Source organism: Talpa occidentalis, unplaced genomic scaffold (genome assembly GCF_014898055.3).
Source record: "Talpa occidentalis isolate TD23 unplaced genomic scaffold, MPIMG_talOcc4v2.1, whole genome shotgun sequence".
NCBI lineage: Eukaryota > Metazoa > Chordata > Mammalia > Eulipotyphla > Talpidae > Talpa > Talpa occidentalis.
In genome coordinates this window covers 120142875-120159039 of record NW_026555331.1, presented here as the reverse complement: position 1 = coordinate 120159039, position 16165 = coordinate 120142875, and the positions used below count along the sequence as shown (strand labels likewise).

The 16165-nt window shown below is 37.9% G+C and overlaps 2 protein-coding genes across 4 annotated transcripts in view; one reads left to right on the top strand and one right to left on the bottom strand.

Annotated features, from left to right (window-relative positions):
* DNAJC2 (DnaJ heat shock protein family (Hsp40) member C2) overlaps positions 1 to 8592 on the top strand; it is a 32997-nt gene extending 24405 nt beyond the window's left edge. Inside the window, exons 15-20 of one of the 3 annotated variants that reach the window (XR_008550808.1) lie at positions 71 to 178; positions 2160 to 2314; positions 2569 to 3507; positions 6019 to 6115; positions 7873 to 7958; positions 8049 to 8591. Coding sequence is in view for 1 of the 3 variants with exons in the window: in XM_037511169.2 (XP_037367066.1) it covers positions 71 to 178; positions 2160 to 2314; positions 2569 to 2643 (338 nt within the window). In the remaining 2 variants the exon portion in view is untranslated. Of the gene's footprint in view, positions 1 to 70; positions 179 to 2159; positions 2315 to 2568; positions 4872 to 6018; positions 6116 to 7872 lie in introns of those variants that run through there. The other 2 variants (XR_008550807.1, XM_037511169.2) reach the window with 2 other exon arrangements.
* PMPCB (peptidase, mitochondrial processing subunit beta) lies at positions 762 to 15663 on the bottom strand. Its single transcript, XM_037511180.2, has 13 exons — positions 15526 to 15663; positions 14257 to 14397; positions 13511 to 13597; positions 11225 to 11354; positions 9667 to 9865; positions 8833 to 8912; positions 6479 to 6591; positions 5491 to 5634; positions 4564 to 4724; positions 3723 to 3808; positions 3244 to 3332; positions 3007 to 3082; positions 762 to 2920 (listed from the first exon to the last, which is right to left on the bottom strand). The coding sequence occupies exons 1-13, from the start codon at positions 15631 to 15633 to the stop codon at positions 2856 to 2858; spliced, it is 1479 nt and encodes a 492-aa protein (XP_037367077.1). The 5' UTR covers positions 15634 to 15663; the 3' UTR covers positions 762 to 2855.
* Positions 15664 to 16165: the final 502 nt, after the last annotated feature.

Below are 16165 nucleotides of genomic sequence, written 5' to 3'. Positions count from 1 at the left end.
AAAAATAATTATGCAATTTAATAAATGAGTGAACTGATCTGTAATAAATTAAAATTTTTTAATTTCTTAGACCCTCATCAAAAAGATGACATAAACAAAAAGGCTTTTGATAAATTTAAAAAAGAACACGGAGTGGTACCTCAAGCAGACAATGCAACACCTTCAGAACGATTTGAAGGTAATATAAATTTTGTTTTTTCTAAAGTAAAAAATGCTGTGTATCCACATGTGTAAAGATATGTAAGCCCTAAGGCTAAGGTTATGTTGAGGATGAATGGATGTAAAGGGTGTGTTTTCAGGAAATTCATCAATTTACTTCAGCTGACACCACTGAGAATTGTAGTTCTTACATTTCAGATGCAATTACAGAGGGGCTGTGTACCAGTCTACAAAGCAGTTAATGGATATTGGGACTTAATGTGATTCAAGTAAGGTCTGTAGTCTAGGTAATAACATTTTATCAAGGTTAATTTCCTGATTTTGAAAAAGATAATTATGTAAGAAAATGTGCTATTTAAGGAAAAGCATTTCAGAGTAAAGGGGCATCATCATGTGTACATTACATGATTCAGAACAAAGTATATCTGCATGTATAGAAAAAGAAGAAGCCAAATATGGTAGAATGTTCACATTTGAGGAATCTGGATAGTACATAAACAGATTTGAACATAGAGGAATATTCTTCTGAAATTAAAAAATGTTAGGATGCTAACATTGTCTTGATTACTCTAGATCAATGTTTTCCAAACTGCATATCATTACCCATGAGTGGGACATGAAATCCATTCAGTGGATCAAGTACACACACGTACTATGTAGATGGGTATAGTTTAAATTTTTGTTCATGTGTGCATTTTTAGCATGTGACATTGTTTCTTTCTAGTTGCGATTTTCAGTTTAAAGATTAGGAGAGACATAATATTCTAGAGAGAGGAAATCACTCTGTGGTTGCAAATATCAAGGGTGACTTTTTTTTTCCAGGCTGAGCTTTATTTTCTTAACCAGATGATTGTGGCAGTTTCAGAACACCCTGCAGAGGGTGCTACAGGGATTTGTTTATTCTCTTTTTGCTCCCTTACACCCTACCATAAAAAATACAACATTCAGGTATTCACACACTGTTCTGGGCCCTTCTTTGGGACCTGTTTGTACGTTGGAGGCAGACACTGATGGTTGTGCAGGTGGCCAGTTTTTGAGGAGAAATGGCGTCCCTGTGAGGGCAGGAGTGACGGCAGCATGGAATGTGGCCATGATGCCTTTGTCCCCATTATGGGTATAATGGGCAGGCCCCTCTCCAGCTGCACCGTAAACAGCAAGATTACACCATTTGCTTTGAAATGTAATTTCACATAGGAATTTACATATTTCACTAACTTTGGTATTGAAACAAGAAATGAATCCAAACTATGGTGTTAAAAGGGACTTTCAAGTGCTTGCTGGAATCTTAAAAGCGGACTTCAAAAATGCTTCTAATCTGCTTTCAAATGTAAGTTCTCTGCCTTATTTTGAGTAGGTTTGTTTGTAACTTTTCACTGTGTTTCTAATTAGGAAATAACTTAGGTTTCTAGACTTCACTTTGTATCAGGTAAGTTCTACTGAACTGCCCATCATCCATACATACGTCAGTTTTTTAGCCATTTAATATTTTCATTTTCCCACAAAGTGGGAAATGTTTTGTGAGACATGTATGAAATGTCACAATTTTACAGGATGTGGTAAAAATGCCTCCAGCACTGAAACCTTGGGCACTTGGCTTAATTTTGCTACATTATTTTCTCCAGTAAAACAAGAATGTTTCCAGGGTCTAATCCAGATGCACGTTTTCTAAAGTCAGAAGTTTTTAATGACTTGTGATTGTATTTTTTAACCTAATGGTACAATTTTAATAAATTCAAATCTGATTTTTTTCTTGAAGGCTAGTGAATACAATGTTAGGTTGTAAGAGACCAATAATAAAGTCAAGTATATTATTGTGCTTAAATTTTCTCACTATTTAATAGGTTTATGTGTCTCATCTCTAAAAGTTTGTTTAAAGTGACACATCACAGATTTGAATTTTATCAAGATATCTGCACACCGAGAGATCTTCTAGTAAGATGGTACTCAATGAAAATTTTCTATCAATTAGGATATTTTTCAAATTAGAATTTTTCTTACAGGTCCATGCACAGATTTCACCCCTTGGACAACAGAAGAACAGAAGCTTTTGGAACAAGCCTTGAAAACATACCCAGTAAATACACCGGAAAGATGGGAAAAAATAGCAGAAGCAGTGCCTGGCAGGACAAAGAAGGACTGCATGAAGCGCTATAAGGTTTTACATTTTTACATTATTTTTATGGTATAGATTCCATATCTACATTACACTTTTGAGCTTATTTCAATACAATAGTTGTGTGGGCAATATTACAAAGAAATGACTAACTTTAGCGCTTTTTTAGCTCTGGCAATGAAATTTACCTCTTCCCTTGTCTTTTATCCAATTTGAACTGTTATATTGCTAGCATTTGGCATAAAGGTGTATGTTTTGTATGCAAATTCTGAGTTTCTTAAAACCTTCTTTCCTAGGAACTTGTGGAGATGGTAAAAGCAAAGAAAGCTGCTCAAGAGCAAGTGCTAAATGCAAGTAGAGCCAAGAAATGACTTATGACAATCTTTGTTGTGTGTGCATTTTTATAATAAAACTGAAAATACTGTACAATTTTCATTCTTAAAATTATACTTATGGTGGTAATTTGAAAGTGTGCTATTCACTGTGGTATAGTCTTAATCCTTTGAAAGTTTGACAGTACTTGATTCAAATTAATTTTTAAAGTCTCTGTTATATGTTCAAAATATTTTAATTAGGATCATTTTTAATCACGAAGCCAGCGCATGTTACTGCAAATCTGGTTAAAATCTGGTAGCCGTTCAATGGGACCTAAGGATTTAAGAGGAAGAAAAGTTAAAATGGAATTTAAAGTACTTAGCCAACTTACTGCATAACAGAAAAAGAGCCAAGCTTACCAACAGCAGCAATAGCTGGACTCTTATCATAAATATATTTGGTACACACTTCTTGAATTGTCTCAGCATTTACAGCCTGAAATGGAGAGGAAACTAGCAAATAGAGTTTTGTTGTAAAGGCTAATTCTATAACTGCAACTTTTTTTTAGAGCTAAAGCAGGATTTACTACCTGTATTTTCTGCTTTTGTTTTAAGGACCATTTTACACAGGATCTAACAAATTTAAGTACTACTTACATCAATTCTTGCTTCAAGCTCAGGGATGGGAATTCTTCTATTATAACATAACATTTGCCTACCAATATCTTCACATATTGGAGTTGAACCTATGTAAAGAGAAGGAAAAATTAAGTATCAGAATATAAATCAAATACAGTTGACACTTGAACATGAGTTTGAACAGCACTGGTCCACTTGTGGATTTCTTTCTATCCGCAGGTTCCACATTCTGAGTTTCAACCAACTGGATATCAATTGAATCCTCAAATGCGGAACCTGCAGGTACAGAGTGCTGCTTTAAGGGACTTGAGTACTCTTAAATTTTGGTGGTGAAGGGGAGCAGTCCTGAAACCAACCTTCCCCACCCCCATGCTAAGGAACAACAGTGGTTTTTATGGAGTCCTAAGTTGCACAAGGATTTTCTACTGCACAGTATTGTTAACTCCAGTATTGTTCAAGGGTTAACTATATATGACAATAGAACTATTTATTCTTACCATCAAGTTGCAACAACATGTTTGTTTTCAGAAGATTTTTGGCTCGTGCAACTTCACTTTCAGTGACACTTGTACAAAGTCGCATCCTAAAAAGCCATTTGGAAAGATGAAAAAGTCAGGTGTTTATCAGTTATGACACGATATATATTATGCCACAACATACACATGAGTATGGTTTTCGCTTAGTAAAAAGCTGGAATTACTAATGATTTCAAGAACTAAACACAACTAACATATTACTGATTACTTTCCTGGTGCTGTCAATTTTTCAAAAATGAAGTAATTAGAAACAGAGGTTCAATATAAACATAAGGTGACCATGTTTTGTGAAATGGTCATTTTGAGACTTCATAAATGCCTGTCTGTGGGGACAGGTCCGTGGGTCATAGTGAGCTTTTCAAAAGAATCCAGTTGATTCTAACTTAAACCTAATTAAATTATATCCCCCTGTGAACTGATTTAGAAGACACTATTTAAGAATGGTGGTGGTATGGAACTAGACAGAGCTTAATAGTGTTTTAAGAAGCTGTGTGCCTTTCTGCCTTAAAATACTAGTTGATTAGAACATATTTTTCTTTAACAATGGCAACATCACATTTTTCGTTAACACTGTTCTTTCCAAGCCAGACAGCTGAGATTTTTTTCTAAGCTTCTAGTTGACATTTAAATATTTTAAACTTTAGGATCTTTCGAGGTAATCCACTTAAAGTATATGATCTTTAAAAATGTCAACCACTGCTACTACTTAGTCTAGTTCTCAACTAAATGCTAATACCATCAGTGTAAAGAGGAAACTAGTCTGAAATATGAATTGTATACAAGATTTAAGATATTTTCTTACCATTCTTTTTGAACAATATGTACCATGTCTGCAATAGTGGCTGGTTCACAAACCATATAGATCCCCCATAATCCTGTATCAGTGTAGGAAGTATTAAAAGACTGGAAGCTGTGGCAGAGGTTGCCATGACAGGTGAACTGAGCCAGCTTGCTAGATAAACTCTGTAAGAAAAAAGACTGTCTTAGAGAAATGTAGGCATGCATGCTCAATTATCAGTAAGCAAAATGAGACAACTGGCAAAAAGTTAATGTCCTGAGTTTTCTCCAGTCACATCTCAATATTAAGTGAAATTCTTAGACTCAATGAATTTTACCTTTATCTCACTGGCCAATGCATCGCCAAAGAAATGCATGATGTAAAAATAATCTGTAATTAACACAGTCACTGCACCTACTTTTAAAACAATTACATTTCTATAATCAATCCAATGTGTAGGGCTCTTGGCTGTGTACACTTAAAAGTTTGAAATTATATTGCATGTGAATCCTAACATACTTATAAGAAATGTATTTTGTCAATGTACTAAGTACAAAGTACATTGTCCTTTCAAACTGTTTGAAAAGAATTCAGACTAACAGAAATTACAAAAATAGTACAAAAAAAGTTCCTTTGGATAAATTCACATTATCCAAAAATCCCTGTTATTTTACCATATTTGCTATATCATTCTTTTTAAGTATATTTTTTGATGTTCTGTACTTTTTAGTGTGTACTTCTGAAAAACAAGGATATTAACCTCAGTACAATTATTAAAATTAGTATACTGGTAGTGATATACTACTATTAACTAATTTTATCATTCCTATTAATCCACTAACAAACTTCATGGCAAAGGAAATTACTTTTCTTTGGCTCAGGAAGCAACCCAAAATCAGTTTATATTTTAAAAATCAAAGTTAGATTTCCATTATATTTAACATCACTTACCATTCCTCCCCCAAAAGAACGATCCCAGTTGCCAATCAGTGTGTTTGCAACCATAAGGCAGATAGTATCTGGATGTGCCCAACCAACAGCTTCAACAGCTATTGCAATGTGAGACAAAGGCATCTTGTCATCCCGCAATCGAATCTAGTAAGATAAAAAGAACAAAACCCCAGTAAAGATGATCGCTATATAACATGTTTAATAAGAAACAAATTCATCAATCCTATTAATTGCAAAGATAAAATGTTCACCATGACTGGTTTTAAACTTAGCAGGTCTCATTATGTTGCACAATCTAATCTAGAAAAATTTCACTGAAAGATCTCCAATGGAATACTATAGTCATAGCCACTAGACAGTTACTGGTCCAAAAGGTTTTACATTATTTCACTGGTAGAAATATATCTTTTGTGTTTATCAACCTGAATTTTTCTATCTTAATTTAAGCTAATATTGACACAATAGGCTTATTTCAATACTGCCAATATTACAGTTCTATGCAACCGCCAACATTAGACCTCTTTGCAGATACTACTTTGAGCATCATCCCTAAGGAGACCATCCGCCCACATAAGGCTTAAAGCTACTGAGGTAGCAGACTGTCTTCAAGATCTTCCTCTAACAGGTATTCCCCAGAAATGCACTGTGGGCCAAACTCAGCCAAGAGTAAACTGGAAGTCAAAAATCAAAATTTGGGATTTTTGAAATGAAATTACTTTTATAACTTACAGCATGAGATGGGCAGAGTGCCAAAGAAAAAGCACAGAAAGACCAAATTATAACAATGCTCTTAAAATCTTGCTTCCTTAAGAAAAATAGGTGGTCAACTAATCTGGAATAGGAAAGAATGTTAAGAAACAAGTCCATCCTTTCCCAAGTTTCTGTTTTAATTTCTTCCAGTTTACCCTTGTTAGACATGTACATTTTGTATAAACCATAAATATAAGAAACCCAAAGGACTATTTCTAGCTTAGGTGGCTTGCTCTACCTCACTTCCTGTGAATTTGCAGGGAGGCAGAGCTGGTATTTCTCCTTTTTGTGCGGACAAAGTGTCACCAAAATGAAACTTTGCTAATTCAAGCAGTTCATCATGGGAAACTCCTAAAATGAAGGAAAATATTTTCGTATTTATCTAGTAACAGTAGTACAATCTAAAATAGGCAAATACTTTATTCACAGTAAGTTCCAGGTGGTGTATATATATATGTGATGTAAATGACATAATTTGCACTCACTAGAACTATTTTAAGGGTAAGCTCACACGACTTATTTTCTTGGTGTTAAAAGGCTTTTGGTAGCAAAGCTTTCTCATGTAGAGCGAATCTTCAGTTTTGTCAACAAATTGCGTTCACAGCTAATGATAGTAAGACAGCTTTAAAAATGCCACCTTCCATACAAAAAATTAAGTTACAAAAATCCTAGAATGCAAACTAGCAAAAAAAGGTCCATTTTTTTAATGTTACTTTTTAAGTAGAAAAGAATATGAATGTTCTCCATCTCATTTAAAGAAAACTGGAAATTTATACTTATATAAATTTATTTAGCGTGCTATCAGAACTTAGAAACAAAATAATCTAAATTTCTGAAGAAATCCATCACTATTTGTCATCCAAAACGTAGGCATTATATACCCCTTACTATGCAAATACAAGAACCAAGCAGATTTAATCAGTAAAGAATTCTTAAGTATAAACTTAAAAAACAAATGTAGGCAGTGCAAGTGCTTTCAAAAATATGGCCACAGATTCCTTTAAATGAAATATTCCACTAGTATTTTCACAATAAACACAATATACACCAGTATTTTCTAAAACAAATCTATGCTATCAAACAAGCCAGTGAATGACTGTACATTGTTTTCAGAATCACTAAGAAAGAGAGCCACCTTGGAAAGCAATCCAAGGGCAACAAAACAGTAGTTTTGGTGATACAAAGATGATAAACAGAGTAAAAAACCATGAACGTGCACATAGTTCTTAGCACCTGACAACTGCTCCTGCTTTTATTATCTTTACCTATAGTCCTGGCTAGATATTCCAGATACTCAGTTTTTGCTCTTAATACCACCTCTACTTAACCCTATCCAAAGGCAGGAGGAATCTGCCTTTAAAAAAATATAAATAAATAAAGTTAGGTCTGGCCTATTTCACTGAATTTTTAAGATGCTGTTGTTTAGAAGGCACATCATCATTTATGTACCAATAGTAACAAAATGTTCATCTAAGGCTATTAACTAAGCTATCCCAACTTCAGCAATGTCAAAATGAATTCAGGAAAAATACAGTACAACCTATGTTTCCACATGCCATCCAACAATGGCAAAGCTGTCCCAGACAGCTTGGTTGTTGATGCACCCTCTAACCAAGTCTTCTCATTTCCAAGGCAATTTCAAATACTGAATCCCGAGTCAGCACTAGCCACATCAATTACTCAAGAGAATTTCAGACTGCACTGCCTGCCATACAAAGGTAACAATTTAGCTTGACCTACAATAAATGTTTATTATGTAATATACAATACTTGAGATACTTAAGTCTCATTTTCATTGTTACTTCCAGGTAATTAGCAGTTTATCAAAGACAACTAGCATTTTAATTTATTGTCCTTTCTAAGTGAAGAAAAATTAAATCTACAGAAAAGAACACTCACTTTACTCTAAAAAGAGAAAGATAAACCAAAGTGAAACCAATAAAATGTACTGTTTGCCTAAATTCAGAATCTGGATAGCCAGCAGAATCTGATGGAACTTTCTTTGATAACTGGTTTCATACACCACTTAATGGCCTTAGACGAACATTTGGTACTATTGGTACATGAATGATGATGTGCCTTGTAAACAACAGCATCTTACCTTATGCTACTTGCACATTAAGATTCCCACTAAACATTCTCCTGACTCCTATGTATTTTTCCCTCTCTGTAATTATTTTATCTACTGAGTGAATGAAAGAAGAATGAACTTTGACATAGCCATACTGGACAAAAGATGACACTGGTTCTCAAGAAATAATTTAAAGTCTCAAGAGTTTATCCCCAAACTGTAAATACTATCTTCCAAGAGTCACTATCTTCCACTTGAGTCAGTGGTCCTTTTCTTGTAATTCCACTAAGATGTACTCTTACGTATTGGAAAGTTCTTAAGTTTTTCAAATAGAGAAGTTTATTTGAAAAAATCTACAAAGAGAAAAGGAAAAATCTAGTTCCAGTGCACCACATTCCCCTTACATGGCATTTACCTTACAATTTTCTCTGTTGATGAAAATCATAGGACATCTCCCAACAGGACCAAACCAATAAGGCCATCACTCTAATTGTCTAAAATAGCTGTAGGAAAGAACTAACCTCCAGCAGCAGCAAGCACTATTCTTGGTCCCTTATAATGTGTGGTTATATAGTCCACTAAGTCCTTACGATTTATTGACCTGTAAATAGAGAAAAGCAGTATTAAAAGGAAATAAAGCCTAGTTCTTCACATAATATACCTGAAATCAAAGGGAGCGAAGGAATGGACACCTTGTCACTTTTTTTCTTTGAAAATGTTACTTTTTGAGGCAAAACAAAAAAAATGTATACAAACACACATCTGAAATTAAATTGGATCTTAAAGGTATTCTAATGTTATATGCAATCAGAAATGGGATATAAACAAGTATCAAGTCATCTTTTTTATATCTATCAAGAAAAAAATTTTGATGCCATCCAGTAGTAGTTGTAAGTCCAGATACCTGTGGTTAAAATGTAACTATAAGTTCAGGTTATCAGAGGAAGAGGAATATCAGAGGAAGAGGAATACTTCCTGAAACACACTTTTTGAATGTGTTTTTTTTTTTTTTTTAAGATTTATTTATTTATTTATTTATTTATTTATTTATTTATACAAGCACTGGGTACAGTCAGAAGCGCAGGAGGGTGAGAGAATTCACCAGAGCCAGAGCGGGGAGCAGAACAGGTAGAAGGACCGAAGTACACTGCTAAGGGGAGCAGCAGGCGGCAGGAGAGGCCTGCAAGCCTTGTGGGACCCTCGCTGGTGGCCGGGGATTGAACTGGGACTGCAGAGGCTGCAGGCAGCTTTGCAACCCAGCGCTCAACCGCTGTGCCACCAGGGGAGGCCCTTTTTGAATGTGTTTTTATAACTCACAAATTTTTTCCCCAAAAATCAGATTATATAATACTTACTTGATATTTTCAGTTGGTCCCAAAATTGTCCGTCCAAGTGCAGTATTTTGATAAGCTGTTGCATGAAGATAATCAAAAACAACTTCTTGTAAATTGGTTTCAACTTCCTGCATCTCTCTAAGGATTACTCCACGTTCACGTTCAATCTCTGCCTCTCCCAATGTGCTGTTCTGTATTATATCAGCAAGAATTTCTACAGCTTTTGAAAATAAAACACGAGAAGAAACAGTAAGACTTAATTTTCACCATTGAGATATGTCAAACAAGCATTAAAAAACCACGATACTGACCATGATTCAATATTGACTAAATGATTAAACTGAGAAGAAACAAATTTTCTATACATTCAACATACCTAAAAGGACAATATTAAAATAAAAAATGTAAAATGTGAACCCCTGTGGTATGGAAGGGCTTGGGGGAAAATTTCTAAATTTGCCTTATAAGACTATCTCCACCACCCCCACCCCCCAAAAAAAAAAGCCACAGAAATCTACATATGAATGCACTGTTCTGTATGACATTTAGAAAACATTAGAACAACTAGGTTTGGGTAAGAGTCTACAATGCTCAAGTATTTACTAAACAAGTTCCCATTGCAGTGATGCTGCTACATAAAGAAGCCAGAATCATCGAAACCTACATATGCCCCCAGTGAATCCCAGTGAACTTATAATAGAATGTGTTCTCTCAAATATACTTCCCCACTTAATTTAATCCCAGTGCTTATTCCCCCTCCCTTTTGGTCATTGTTGGCTAGATTCTTATCATTAGCAAAGTCTCTGATAAATAATGATCTAACAGAACTGGAGTAGTTAGTAACTAAAGAATAGGCACCCCCAAAAGAGATACATATAACCATGAAAGGGATTTAAAATGACCCTTGGGAAAAACTGATGAAACCCTCAAAGACCTAATTTTACTGCTATAAAAAGAATCATTAGGGCCTCCCCCGTGGCGCAGCGGTTGAGCGCTGGGTTGCAAAGCTGCCAGTAGCCTCTGCAGCGCCGGTTCGATCCCTGGCCACCAGGTGAGGGTCCCACATGGTGCGCAGACCTCTCCTGCAGCCCGCTGCTCCCCTCAGCAGTGTACTTCGGTCCTTCTGCCTGTTCTGCTCCCTGCTCTGGCTCTGGTGAATTCTCTCACCCTCCCACGCTTCGGACTGTACCCAGTGCTTGTATAAATAAATAAATCTTAAATAAATAAATAAATAAAATCATCAACAACCTTGTAAGCGAACATTTGTTTATTTTGCTTAGTACCAAGAGGTTTGTATCAAACATGGAATAACAACAATTAAAATGTTTCACTACATAGGTATGGCTCTGGAAGTAGTACATTCAAATCAAGTGCTGAGTCCTTGATTTGCATGTGTCTTAGGCCTAGAAACATTTGATAGCATTTGTTGTATTTAAGGAAACAGTAAGATGCTCCCTCAACCAGAGATTGTTTCCTTTTTCACATTTCTAGGGGTTACTCTTCACAACATAAAACAGTACTAAATTACTTCTGAATCCTCATGAAAATTACGTATCTGTGGTATAAATAATAACAGTACCTCTCGGCAAATCTTTAGAGAATGCTTTGGCATAATATACAGTCTGCTCTCTGGAAGTATAGGCATTGAGATGAGCACCCATGTTTTCAATCTCAAGTTCCAGATCTAACTGGGATCTCTTTTTGGTGCCCTGAAATAAGAGATGATAAAAAGTGTTACACTTTTCCTTTACATCTTATCTATTGTAAACATTTCAGACAAAGAACCAAGAGAATATAAGCTTATATCAGTTCCATGCAAGGAGTCAAATCAGGTTTCTAAAGTACATCAGGCTTCAGAAATAGTGATATACATCCAGATGACGCTGATATCACAATAGAAAAGCTTTGTTTCACCTTCATAGAGCTATTATCAATTTTTCAGATAATCCTGGATTAAAAAAAATAAAAAATAAAAATAAACCATGCTATAAATTTAAGTAGTTCTCCTTGCCTTACACTGAAATTTTGTGCTACCACCTCTTAAAGAAATTGCATTTTATGGATCTAAGAAATTATCCAGCGATTCCATACCTAGGAATCTACCCAAAGGACCAAAAACCACTCATTTGAAAGGAAACCTGCACTCCTATGTTTATTGCAGCACTATTTACAGTAAGAGATAGAAACATTCCAAGTACCCCAAAGTAGACAAATGGATCAAAAAGCTGTGGTGTATCTACACCATGGAATATTACTCAGTGATGAAAAAAAGACATTATGCCATCTGTGGTAACATGGATGGAGGTGGAAGAGATTTTGCTAGCCTAAATAAGTTAGAAGGAAAAAGATAAATATCGGATGGTCTCACTTATATGTGGACTATAGAAAAAACAAACAAAAGGTCAAGAGAAAGTCAAAACTAGAAAGCTGACCAATAAAATGTATGTTGGTAAGGTGGTGGTGAAAAAGAAACTCATCCACTGTTGGTAGGAATGCAAACTGGTACCAGTGGAAAACTGTATGGAGATTTCTCAAGAAAATAAAAATGGAAATTCCATATGACCCAGCAATACCTTTATTCGTTATACAAATAACATGAAAACTCTAATACAAAAAGATTTATCTACACTATGTACATAGTAGCGCTGTTCACAATTGCCAGTTCACAGAACCAAACCAAGTACTCTTCAACAGGTGAATGGATAGAGAAACTTTGGAGCATATATCCTCAATGGAATATTATGCAGCTGTGAAAAAGGATGAACCTGTGGCATTCAGGACAAAATGGATGAACCCTAAGGTGATTATGCTGAGTGAAATCAGTCAAAAAGTGATAGATTTCAGATGGTTTTACTTACCTGCAAAATATAAACACCCAAAAAGCATTACAAATACAATAGAAGAAATGAAACTTGAACTCTGAAAAAAAGAAAATGGTTACCAGAGGGCATAGGGAGATGGGTAGATGGAATGAAGGAGGGGGGCAGATAGGGTATGGCCATGCATGGCTTGGTGGAAGGGGGAAAAAATGTCATTGTATATACTGTATATATCTGTATTTTAAGCTCAACATCATTACAATATGCAGTTGGATTGTATAAACTATTACATATTTTCAAACTTAATTTTACAGCATAGTTCTGAACATTGGATGGTAACATTTTGTTTTCCTGGAACAGATTTTGAGTAATCTGAATTGTAAAATACTTACAAACCTGGGCTATATAGGTAGCCAGGAAATACATAGGCATAGATTTACTAAATCTGAGAACAGAAATTCTAATCCTGGAAACACTGAACATTTGTATAATTTCATAATGACTAGCAGTAAAATAACTGATTTAAAGTCAATATGTTTAAATCAAAATGCATTCAGAGGGCTCCCTGGTGGTGCAAGGGGTTAAGCACCGCAATATGAAGCAATCCACAGCCTCTGCAGCACGAGTTCGATCCCCAGCCGGCCAGGGAGAAACCCACATGGCACAGCAGACCTCTCCTGCTTTGCCCACTGCTCCCCTCAGCAGTGTACTTCAGTCAATCTGCCTGTTCTGTTCCCCACTCTGTCTCTGATGGGTCATTTCATCCCCCACACCACTGGCCTATAACCCAGCTCTTGTATGCATAAATAAATAAATCTTAAAAAAAAAAATGCATTCAGAAATCACAAAACAAAAAAATTGTGACTATATTCAAGATTTGCTTTCTATTGTTAAAATGAGTTGATGTCATTGGCAGAATGTTAATAACTGATGAAGCTGGGGACTGGACATATTGGAGCTTCTGTTCGCCTTTCAGATTTACTAATGTTGAAATTTCAATAAAATGCTTAAAATAGCTGAAAAAAAAAATAAATCTTAAAACTTGCCTTGAAAGCCATGTGCTCCAGAAAGTGAGCTGTTCCATTATTCTTCTCATTTTCATAGCGACTTCCAGCATCAATCCAAAGTCCAACCTTAAAGCAATCAAGGAACAATCGTTTTCTTTTTTGGCAGTGGAAAGAGAGAAAAGGATAATTTCCTCCCTTTTTCTGACAAATGCTTTCCAGTTTTAACAGTAAAGTTTTTTTTGACTGAGTGGATTAACGACATATTCCTTTGAAATTTTTGTCATCAGGGTACTGCCAAGTGGTACTATCTACTTTCCAGCTTCCCTGAGGACTCAGAATCTTAGCGCAACTTGTTACTATAATAAATTAACAACTATAGCAAAAAGAATACCAGATATTGCCAGAAAAATGTAGGTTCAGATCCTGGTTCTTCATGTATAAGCTACCTCACCCTGGATAAAATCTTTTAACTTCTCTGAACCTGTTTCTCAACTGTAAAATTGGTCTGATGTGTGTACTACAAAGAACTATTTTAAAGATCAAATGAGATATAAAAACATCCTGCTGAGTAGCCCAGCAAATATACCCCTTTCATTATCATCAACTAATAACAGGTAACAAGAACCAGATGTAGACACACAGGGAGCACCTGCAACTGGCAAGGAAGACTCACTGGAAGAAGGGTCACAACTGAGTCACCTGATAAGGCAAAATAACAGCCCCTATTTTTCAACCACCAGCCAACTTAAAAGCTGAGCCTGAAAATCAACAACTGAATCACCTACCGTGCATGTTGAGAGCCCAGAGTCTTCAGAGGCCACTCTGAGCCCATTCTCCAAGCAAGTTACTCGTGTTTCTGGAACGTTCAGAACAACTTCTGTAGCAGCCTGTGTACTTCTCAATCTGTTCCGCCCAAGATGTAATGACTAGCCAGGAATAGAAGGGTGGAAGAGAAGAAGCAAAACACATCACTATTCTGACATTAAACGTTGATTAAAAAACAAAATCTATCTCAAAAAGACTATCAAATACTCCTCCCTCAACTTCTGTTCCATTAGGAGCCCCTGGCCTGGCCCACGGAGCTTCCCTAACCACCTGCTGAAGCCCAAAACACGCCCTGCCCTTGGGGAAAATGAAGTTACTATCTAGAGGTGGTAGTTCAATCTCCTCGAAATCTTAATATTCATTATGGGGAAGCAAGGGGGGAGGGCTGAGAAAGTACGTAAGAATATCTATACACAACATAGAAATGACTTTTATGCTTTAGCTGCTTCAAGAAAAGCAACAAGTTTGGACCTGGACGCTCAGAAGGCCGGCAGAGTTGCCGACGACACACTCTGGCGTGCGTTTCCGCAGCTTCTCGCCTCTCCTACAGCCGGCCAAGTCCCAGGGCTTGGGGAAGGTTAGAGGCTCGCTCGTGAGAAAAACGGCACAGACAAAATTTTCCTTTGGGTGCCCCAGGATTTCGCGAAATGCCCAGCCGAGAATAAAGACACCCAGTCTCAGGCAAAGCAGAACCCGCAACCATTTCACTTTTTTTTTTTTTTAGTTTATTTATTTATTTATACAAGCACTGGGTACAGTCAGAAGCGCAGGAGGGTGAGAGAACTCACCGGAGCCAGAGCAGAGAGCACAAGAGGCAGAAGGACCGAAGTACACTGCTGAGGGGAGCAGCGGGCGCGGCTGCAGAGGTCTGCCGTGCCATGTGGGGACCTCGCCTGGTGGCCGGGGATCGAACCGATGCTGCAGAGGCCACGGGCAGCTTCGCAGCCCAGCGCTCAACCGCTGCGCCACCAGGGGAGGCCCAACCAGTTCACTTCTTAATGGCCCCCAACTTGCAACTGCGCTGAGCACGCAGACTTGATCAACACCGACTCCTCGGTGCTGCGGGGGCGAGGCCAGTGCCCGGGGCCATCCCGTGCGTCCGCCGCAGGTCGCGCGGGGTTGTCGGCCGCCGCCGGCCCAGGCCGCCCGGGCCCGTGACTCAGGGCCGAGGCGCGAGGTCCCGCGGGGAAAAGCCCGGCCCGGGCCCAGCCAAGTGAAGGGAAACTCACCCGCCCGGCCGCGCCTCGGGCCAGAAGCCTCTCGGGGATACCCCAGAGCTGGCGCCGCCGCGCCGCCGGCAACAGAAGGGCTCTGGCTGCAGCCGCCACGGCCGCCATCCCCGCTCGGGCGTGAGGGGAGGATGTGCTTCCGGGTCCCTGACCTGAGGGCCCGGAGAGAAGGGCGGGCCCCACCTTGTGGTCGCGATGGGAATGACAGTCCTCAAAGGACGGGCAGCTAGCTCCTGGGAGGGACTGACCTGGGCGTGGTGCTGAGAGACCCTGTATTAGTGCTACAGGGCAGGGAGAGGGGCAGCCCAAACCCTGCAAACCTGCCTATTCTAAATGGGTTCTGCCATCCGCCACATTAACATAAAACTTGAGACTTTAATGGGAAGGAACTTTAATAGAATTAGGAAACAATACAGGAAAGGCAAAGAATCTAGTTTCTAAATCAGGCACCCAAAGTTACCCGTCTCCTCGTGGGTAAAAGTCCACCCAAGCAGGATTGGCCCAGAGCAAGACCTCAAAGCCTGCCACAGGTCTGAAGCATCTTCCAGTGGGGACCCACAGCAAAGGGTCAGAAACAACCAGACAAGCCCGGAAGGAAAAGAGAAAAATCAAGATAAAAGCGGCCATTGTCACCTCCCCA